Source organism: Notothenia rossii, assembly GCF_949606895.1.
Source record: "Notothenia rossii genome assembly, chromosome: 10".
In the NCBI taxonomy this organism is placed as follows: Eukaryota; Metazoa; Chordata; class Actinopteri; order Perciformes; family Nototheniidae; genus Notothenia; species Notothenia rossii.
In genome coordinates, this window is record NC_136908.1 from 64,050,404 (window position 1) to 64,061,034 (window position 10,631).

At 45.1% G+C, this 10,631-nt stretch overlaps 1 protein-coding gene across 1 annotated transcript in view; it reads right to left on the minus strand.

Moving 5' to 3' along the window:
• The window catches only part of tbk1 (TANK-binding kinase 1), a 155,657-nt gene that overhangs the window by 7,274 nt on the left and 137,752 nt on the right, over positions 1-10,631 (minus strand). Inside the window, exons 2-7 of the mRNA XM_079653426.1 lie at positions 9,994-10,136; positions 9,625-9,754; positions 8,620-8,801; positions 3,844-4,004; positions 3,471-3,581; positions 3,080-3,259 (exon numbers count right to left, since the gene is read on the minus strand). Of these exons, the coding sequence (XP_079509552.1) occupies positions 3,080-3,259; positions 3,471-3,581; positions 3,844-4,004; positions 8,620-8,801; positions 9,625-9,754; positions 9,994-10,065 (836 nt within the window). The 5' untranslated portion in view covers positions 10,066-10,136. The remainder of the gene's footprint in view (positions 1-3,079; positions 3,260-3,470; positions 3,582-3,843; positions 4,005-8,619; positions 8,802-9,624; positions 9,755-9,993; positions 10,137-10,631) is intronic.

Here is a 10,631-nt window from a genome sequence, read left to right on the forward strand (position 1 = left end):
GTTTAATAACGTAACGTACGTGTTGTACCGGTGGATGTAGATATGGTTTAATAATATAACGTACGTGTTGTACTGGTGGATGTAGCTATGGTTTAATAATATAACGTACGTGTTGTACTGGTGGATGTAGATATGGTTTAATAATATAACGTACGTGTTGTACTGGTGGATGTAGCTATGGTTTAATAATATAACGTACGTGTTGTACTGGTGGATGTAGCTATGGTTTAATAATATAACGTACGTGTTGTACTGGTGGATGTAGCTATGGTTTAATAATATAACATACGTGTTGTACTGGTGGATGTAGCTATGGTTTAATAATATAACGTACGTGTTGTACCGGTGGATGTAGCTATGGTTTAATAATATAACGTACGTGTTGTACCGGTGGATGTAGCTATGGTTTAATAATATAACGTACGTGTTGTACCGGTGGATGTAGCTATGGTTTAATAATATAACGTACGTGTTGTACCGGTGGATGTAGCTATGGTTTAATAATATAACGTACGTGTTGTACCGGTGGATGTAGCTATGGTTTAATAATATAACGTACGTGTTGTACCGGTGGATGTAGCTATGGTTTAATAATATAACGTACGTGTTGTACTGGTGGATGTAGATACGGTTTAATAATATAACGTACGTGTTGTACTGGTGGATGTAGCTATGGTTTAATAATATAACGTACGTGTTGTACCGGTGGATGTAGCTATGGTTTAATAATATAACGTACGTGTTGTACCGGTGGATGTAGCTATGGTTTAATAATATAACGTACGTGTTGTACCGGTGGATGTAGCTATGGTTTAATAATATAACGTACGTGTTGTACCGGTGGATGTAGCTATGGTTTAATAATATAACGTACGTGTTGTACCGGTGGATGTAGCTATGGTTTAATAATATAACGTACGTGTTGTACCGGTGGATGTAGCTATGGTTTAATAATATAACGTACGTGTTGTACCGGTGGATGTAGCTATGGTTTAATAATATAACGTACGTGTTGTACCGGTGGATGTAGCTATGGTTTAATAATATAACGTACGTGTTGTACCGGTGGATGTAGCTATGGTTTAATAATATAACGTACGTGTTGTACCGGTGGATGTAGCTATGGTTTAATAATATAACGTACGTGTTGTACCGGTGGATGTAGCTATGGTTTAATAATATAACGTACGTGTTGTACCGGTGGATGTAGCTATGGTTTAATAATATAACGTACGTGTTGTACTGGTGGATGTAGCTATGGTTTAATAATATAACGTACGTGTTGTACTGGTGGATGTAGCTATGGTTTAATAATATAACGTACGTGTTGTACCGGTGGATGTAGCTATGGTTTAATAACGTAACGTACGTGTTGTACTGGTGGATGTAGCTATGGTTTAATAATATAACGTACGTGTTGTACCGGTGGATGTAGCTATGGTTTAATAATATAACGTACGTGTTGTACTGGTGGATGTAACTATGGTTTAATAACGTAACGTACGTGTTGTACTGGTGGATGTAGATATGGTTTAATAACGTAACGTACGTGTTGTACTGGTGGATGTAGATATGGTTTAATAATATAACGTACGTGTTGTACCGGTGGATGTAGCTATGGTTTAATAATATAACGTACGTGTTGTACCGGTGGATGTAGCTATGGTTTAATAACGTAACGTACGTGTTGTACCGGTGGATGTAGCTATGGTTTAATAACGTAACGTACGTGTTGTACTGGTGGATGTAGCTATGGTTTAATAATATAACGTACGTGTTGTACCGGTGGATGTAGCTATGGTTTAATAATATAACGTACGTGTTGTACCGGTGGATGTAGCTATGGTTTAATAATATAACGTACGTGTTGTACTGGTGGATGTAGATATGGTTTAATAATATAACGTACGTGTTGTACTGGTGGATGTAGATATGGTTTAATAACGTAACGTACGTGTTGTACTGGTGGATGTAGCTATGGTTTAATAACGTAACGTACGTGTTGTACTGGTGGATGTAGCTATGGTTTAATAACGTAACGTACGTGTTGTACTGGTGGATGTAGATATGGTTTAATAACGTAACGTACGTGTTGTACTGGTGGATGTAGCTATGGTTTAATAATATAACGTACGTGTTGTACTGGTGGATGTAGCTATGGTTTAATAACGTAACGTACGTGTTGTACTGGTGGATGTAGCTTTGGTTTAATAACGTAACGTACGTGTTGTACTGGTGGATGTAGCTATGGTTTAATAATATAACGTACGTGTTGTACTGGTGGATGTAGACATGGTTTAATAACGTAACGTACGTGTTGTACTGGTGGATGTAGCTATGGTTTAATAACGTAACGTACGTGTTGTACTGGTGGATGTAGCTTTGGTTTAATAACGTAACGTACGTGTTGTACTGGTGGATGTAGCTATGGTTTAATAATATAACGTACGTGTTGTACTGGTGGATGTAGACATGGTTTAATAACGTAACGTATGTGTTGTACCGGTGGATGTAGCTATGGTTTAATAACGTAACATACGTGTTGTACTGGTGGATGTAGCTATGGTTTAATAACGTAACGTACGTGTTGTACTGGTGGATGTAGCTATGGTTTAATAACGTAACGTACGTGTTGTACTGGTGGATGTAGAAATGGTTTAATAACGTAACGTACGTGTTGTACTGGTGGATGTAGCTATGGTTTAATAACGTAACGTACGTGTTGTACTGGTGGATGTAGACATGGTTTAATAACGTAACGTACGTGTTGTACTGGTGGATGTAGCTATGGTTTAATAACGTAACGTACGTGTTGTACTGGTGGATGTAGACATGGTTTAATAACGTAACGTACGTGTTGTACTGGTGGATGTAGCTATGGTTTAATAACGTAACATACGTGTTGTACTGGTGGATGTAGCTATGGTTTAATAACGTAACGTACGTGTTGTACTGGTGGATGTAGCTATGGTTTAATAACGTAACGTACGTGTTGTACTGGTGGATGTAGCTATGGTTTAATAACGTAACGTACGTGTTGTACCGGTGGATGTAGATATGGTTTAATAATATAACGTACGTGTTGTACTGGTGGATGTAGATATGGTGCAGCGTTGCTTGTTGAAGGCTGAACACGTTGACGATGGTTCGATGAAGGATATCGTTTGTTTCGGCGAAAAACTGATCGAATCCCCAACATTTCTCCTGATCCGCCTCCAGGATGTTGGCGAGCACCGGGGTCAAAAGGCTCTGAAGACCCCTGGAAACAAAATAATTAGAATATCAATTCAACATTTAATATCCAGGTAACATTTTTATAAATGTGTAACTTAAGGGTTAAAGTCTAAATGTGAAACGCAGACAGCAGAAGTGTTTCTGAAGTATGCAACGTGACGAACATTTAAACACATATTTATAACGTTAAAACACATTTTAACGAGTGTTTGGTGAGATGTAGGAGTGTCTCTGACTTGGAGAGGCTGCAGGAGACGGGCATCTCGGTGTTCCACTCGATCTTCCCGTTCTCACTCTTCTGGTGACCGGAGATCGTTCCTGAAGGTTTCTCTGTGATGATTTTATACCTGAGACACAAACATACAGTCAGAAAACAGTCTCATGGCCTCCTTGTTGAATAAAGTATATATATGTGTTAGTGATGTTTCCTCCTCTCTCATGGCCTCCTTGTTGAATAAAGTATATATATGTGTTAGTGATGTTTCCTCCTCTTACATGACCTCCTTGTTGAATAAAGTATATATATGTGTTAGTGATGTTTCCTCCTCTCTCATGGCCTCCTTGTTGAATAAAGTATATATATGTGTTAGTGATGTTTCCTCCTCTTACATGACCTCCTTGTTGCGCCGCGGCCCCTCAAACGGTCTGAAGGGGAGGCTGCCGCTCGCTGCGTGGTAGAAAGTGACTCCGATGCTCCACAGATCCACCGTTGCTCCGTACTTCTTCTGGTGATCCTTCCTCAGAACGGCTCGCTCGTACATGTCCGGGTGCTGCGGGAATAACACCACAGAAGGAGAGGGTAAACAATTACTGGGACAACACCAGAGGAGAGGGTAAACAACTACTGGGACAACACCAGGGGAGAGGGTAAACAACTACTGGGACAACACCTGAGGAGAGGGTAAACAACTACTGGGACAACACCAGGGGAGAGGGTAAAAAACTACTGGGACAACACCTGAGGAGAGGGTAAACAACTACTGGGAAAACACCAGAGGAGAGGGTAAACAACTACTGAGACAACACCAGAGGAGAGGGTAAACAACTACTGAGACAACACCAGAGGAGAGGGTAAACAACTACTGGGAAAACACCAGAGGAGAGGGTAAACAACTACTGAGACAACACCAGAGGAGAGGGTAAACAACTACTGGGACAACACCAGGGGAGAGGGTAAACAACTACTGGGACAACACCAGGGGAGAGGGTAAACAACTACTGGGACAACACCAGGGGAGAGGGTAAACAACTACTGGGACAACACCAGGGGAGAGGGTAAACAACTACTGGGACAACACCAGGGGAGAGGGTAAACAACTACTGGGACAACACCAGAGGAGAGGGTAAACAACTACTGGGACAACACCAGGGGAGAGGGTAAACAACTACTGGGACAACACCTGAGGAGAGGGTAAACAACTACTGGGACAACACCAGAGGAGAGGGTAAACAACTACTGGGACAACACCTGAGGAGAGGGTAAACAACTACTGGGACAACACCAGGGGAGAGGGTAAACAACTACTGGGACAACACCTGAGGAGAAGGTAAACAACTACTGGGACAACACCAGATGAGAGGGTAAACAACTACTGAGACAACACCAGAGGAGAGGGTAAACAACTACTGGGACAACACCTGAGGAGAGGGTAAACAACTACTGAGACAACACCAGAGGAGAGGGTAAACAACTACTGAGACAACACCAGAGGAGAGGGTAAACAACTACTGAGACAACACCAGAGGAGAGGGTAAACAACTACTGGGAAAACACCAGAGGAGAGGGTAAACAACTACTGAGACAACACCAGAGGAGAGGGTAAACAACTACTGGGACAACACCTGAGGAGAGGGTAAACAACTACTGAGACAACACCAGAGGAGAGGGTAAACAACTACTGAGACAACACCAGAGGAGAGGGTAAACAACTACTGAGACAACACCAGAGGAGAGGGTAAACAACTACTGAGACAACACCAGAGGAGAGGGTAAACAACTACTGAGACAACACCAGAGGAGAGGGTAAACAACTACTGAGACAACACCAGAGGAGAGGGTAAACAACTACTGAGACAACACCAGAGGAGAGGGTAAACAACTACTGGGAAAACACCAGAGGAGAGGGTAAACAACTACTGAGACAACACCAGAGGAGAGGGTAAACAACTACTGAGACAACACCAGAGGAGAGGGTAAACAACTACTGGGAAAACACCAGAGGAGAGGGTAAACAACTACTGAGACAACACCAGAGGAGAGGGTAAACAACTACTGGGACAACACCTGAGGAGAGGGTAAACAACTACTGGGACAACACCAGGTGAGAGGGTAAACAACTACTGGGACAACACCAGGGGAGAGGGTAAACAACTACTGGGACAACACCAGGGGAGAGGGTAAACAACTACTGGGACAACACCTGAGGAGAGGGTAAACAACTACTGGGACAACACCTGAGGAGAGGGTAAACAATTACTGGGACAACACCTGAGGAGAGGGTAAACAACTACTGGGACAACACCTGAGGAGAGGGTAAACAACTACTGGGACAAAACCAGAGGAGAGGGTAAACAACTACTGGGACAACACCTGAGGAGAGGGTAAACAACTACTGGGACAACACCAGGGGAGAGGGTAAACAACTACTGGGACAACACCTGAGGAGAGGGTAAACAACTACTGGGACAACACCTGAGGAGAGGGTAAACAACTACTGGGACAACACCTGAGGAGAAGGTAAACAACTACTGGGACAACACCTGAGGAGAGGGTAAACAACTACTGGGACAACACCTGAAGAGAGGGTAAACAACTACTGGGACAACACCTGAAGAGAGGGTAAACAACTACTGGGACAACACCTGAGGAGAGGGTAAACAACTACTGGGACAACACCTGAGGAGAGGGTAAACAACTACTGGGACAACACCTGAGGAGAGGGTAAACAACTACTGGGACAACACCAGAGGAGAGGGTAAACAACTACTGGGACAACACCTGAGGAGAGGGTAAACAACTACTGGGACAACACCAGAGGAGAGGGTAAACAACTACTGGGACAACACCTGAAGAGAGGGTAAACAACTACTGGGACAACACCTGAAGAGAGGGTAAACAACTACTGGGACAACACCTGAGGAGAGGGTAAACAACTACTGGGACAACACCTGAAGAGAGGGTAAACAACTACTGGGACAACACCTGAAGAGAGGGTAAACAACTACTGGGACAACACCAGGGGAGAGGGTAAACAACTACTGGGACAACACCTGAAGAGAGGGTAAACAACTACTGGGACAACACCTGAGGAGAGGGTAAACAACTACTGGGACAACACCTGAAGAGAGGGTAAACAACTACTGGGACAACACCAGGGGAGAGGGTAAACAACTACTGGGACAACACCTGAAGAGAGGGTAAACAACTACTGGGACAACACCAGAGGAGAGGGTAAACAACTACTGGGACAACACCTGAAAAGAGGGTAAACAACTACTGGGACAACACCTGAGGAGAGGGTAAACAACTACTGGGACAACACCTGAAGAGAGGGTAAACAACTACTGGGACAACACCTGAGGAGAGGGTAAACAACTACTGGGACAACACCAGAGGAGAGGGTAAACAACTACTGGGACAACACCAGAGGAGAGGGTAAACAACTACTGGGACAACACCAGGGGAGAGGGTAAACAACTACTGGGACAACACCAAGGGAGAGGGTAAACAACTACTGGGACAACACCAGAGGAGGGTAAACAACTACTGGGACAACACCTGAGGAGAGGGTAAACAACTACTGGGACAACACCTGAGGAGAGGGTAAACAACTACTGAGACAACACCAGAGGAGAGGGTAAACAACTACTGGGACAACACCTGAGGAGAGGGTAAACAACTACTGAGACAACACCAGAGGAGAGGGTAAACAACTACTGGGACAACACCAGGGGAGAGGGTAAACAACTACTGGGACAACACCTGAGGAGAGGGTAAACAACTACTGAGACAACACCAGAGGAGAGGGTAAACAACTACTGGGACAACACCAGAGGAGAGGGTAAACAACTACTGGGACAACACCTGAGGAGAGGGTAAACAACTACTGAGACAACACCAGAGGAGAGGGTAAACAACTACTGGGACAACACCTGAGGAGAGGGTAAACAACTACTGAGACAACACCAGAGGAGAGGGTAAACAACTACTGGGACAACACCAGAGGAGAGGGTAAACAACTACTGGGACAACACCTGAGGAGAGGGTAAACAACTACTGAGACAACACCAGAGGAGAGGGTAAACAACTACTGGGACAACACCAGAGGAGAGGGTAAACAACTACTGGGACAACACCAGAGGAGAGGGTAAACAACTACTGGGACAACACCTGAGGAGAGGGTAAACAACTACTGAGACAACACCTGAGGAGAGGGTAAACAACTACTGAGACAACACCAGAGGAGAGGGTAAACAACTACTGGGACAACACCTGAGGAGAGGGTAAACAACTACTGGGACAACACCTGAGGAGAGGGTAAACAACTACTGAGACAACACCAGAGGAGAGGGTAAACAACTACTGGGACAACACCAGAGGAGAGGGTAAACAACTACTGGGACAACACCTGAGGAGAGGGTAAACAACTACTGGGACAACACCAGGGGAGAGGGTAACAGGTGTGTGTGTACTCTCCCCAGGTGTGTTAGTGTGTGTACTCTCCCCAGGTGTGTTAGTGTGTGTACTCTCCCCAGGTGTGTTAGTGTGTGTACTCTCCCCAGGTGTGTTAGTATGTGTACTCTCCCCAGGTGTGTTAGTATGTGTACTCTCCCCAGGTGTGTTAGTGTGTGTACTCTCCCCAGGTGTGTTAGTATGTGTACTCTCCCCAGGTGTGTTAGTATGTGTACTCTCCCCAGGTGTGTTAGTGTGTGTACTCTCCCCAGGTGTGTTAGTATGTGTACTCTCCCCAGGTGTGTTAGTGTGTGTACTCTCCCCAGGTGTGTTAGTATGTGTACTCTCCCCAGGTGTGTTAGTGTGTGTACTCTCCCCAGGTGTGTTAGTATGTGTACTCTCCCCAGGTGTGTTAGTATGTGTACTCTCCCCAGGTGTGTTAGTATGTGTACTCTCCCCAGGTGTGTTAGTGTGTGTACTCTCCCCAGGTGTGTTAGTATGTGTACTCTCCCCAGGTGTGTTAGTATGTGTACTCTCCCCAGGTGTGTTAGTATGTGTACTCTCCCCAGGTGTGTTAGTATGTGTACTCTCACCAGCTGTGTAACAGGTGTGTGTGTACTCTCCCCAGGTGTGTAACAGGTGTGCATCCTCACCAGGTGTGTTACAGGTGTGTGTGTACTCTCCCCAGGTGTGTAACAGGTGTGTATCCTCACCAGGTACTCCTCTGTCCCGTACAGAGACACAAACTGCTCGTCGTCCTCCAGTTCTCGAGCCGCTCCGAAGTCGGTCAGTTTGTAGACGGAGCGCCCGCCCTCTCCGATCACTCGCATGATGTTCCCTGGCTTTATGTCTCTGTGCACGATGCCGTACTCCCTCAGGTGGTTCATCCCCGCCACTGAGACACACACACACACACACACACACACACACACACACACACACACACACACACACACACACACACACACACACACACACACACACACACACACACACACACACACACACACACACACACACACACACACACACACACACACACACACACACACACACACACACACACACACACACACACACACACACACACAAATAAAACACAGTGCAAGAAGTCTATAAAAACAGGAAAGAGTCCTAACCCCTGACAAGAGTCCTAACCCCTGACAAGAGTCCTAACCCCTGACATGAGTCCTAACCCCTGACAAGAGTCCTAACCCCTGACAAGAGTCCTAACCCCTGACAAGAGTCCTAACCCCTGACAAGAGTCCTAACCCCTGACATGAGTCCTAACCCCTGACAAGAGTCCTAACCCCTGACAAGAGTCCTAACCCCTGACAAGAGTCCTAACCCCTGACATGAGTCCTAACCCCTGACATGAGTCCTAACCCCTGACATGAGTCCTAACCCCAAGAGTCCTAACCCCTGACATGAGTCCTAACCCCTGACATGAGTCCTAACCCCCGACATGAGTCCTAACCCCCGACAAGAGTCCTAAATCCTGACATGAGTCCTAAACCCTGACAAGAGTCCTAACCCCTGACATGAGTCCTAACCCCTGACATGAGTCCTAACCCCTGACAAGAGTCCTAAATCCTGACATGAGTCCTAAACCCTGACAAGAGTCCTAACCCCTGACATGAGTCCTAATCCCTGACATGAGTCCTAACCCCTGACATGAGTCCTAACCCCCGACATGAGTCCTTTTCTGAGTGACTGACCGACGTCGTGCAGCACGATGAGGAACTCGTCCTCCGGCAGTCCGTATGCGTTGGAGGATTCCTCGAGGACGGTGTAGAGGCTTCCACATGGACAATACTCCATCACCAGCACCTTGTGCCGGGTGTTAGACTGAGAGAGGAAACACATTAAACACGTCTGAGCTGAGGAGAACACAGACAGAAGATTCAATATGACATCAGAATCTGAATAAGAAAAAATAAATATACAAAATAAATACAAATAAGAATAATATAAGAAAATTCAGCAAAAAACAATTATTTAAAAACAAAGAAGAATAAAATAAAAAAATGAATGAATGAGAATAGAATAATAATAGGTAGTGTGATGAAGGGTCATGTTTCCCAGACCTCCTCCTCCACGGCGAACAGCTTCACGATGTTCTTGTGGTTCAGTTTCTTCAGGACCTCGAACTCTCTCATCTGAACGTCCAGCGGCCGCAGGAAGCTCAGGTTGTTGAACACCTTCACTGCGTACAGGTCGCCCGTTTTCTAACGTGTAATAAAACACAACATCAGCACCTTTACCCTGTAATAACATGTTCCCCTCGACTTTGAGCTCAAACTGGGAATCTGACAGGAAGTGCTGGAGAAGCTGTCTTTATGTAAACAGTCTGTTCAACGTTCAGATCGTCTGCTTCCCTTCCTGTTTCTCAGTAAACGCAGGGTTACAGAACTGCAGATAATAGAGAAGTTCCTCCAGTCTACAGATCAGATGTGTGTCTCTTAAAATATATATAAGTGTATTATATGTAGTGTAAAAATATATTTTTAAAGAACCCTGAAATCAAAATCAGACTCAGGGACTTTTCATTTAGTTTTTTGCTAGAAATGCATAGTGATGCTGTGCTGCTGCTCTCTGATTGGCTGTGAGCCGTGCTGCTCCTCTCTGATTGGCTGTGAGTCGTGCTGCTGCTCTCTGATTGGCTGTGAGTCGTGCTGCTGCTCTCTGATTGGCTGTGAGCCGTGCTGCTGCTCTCTGATTGGCT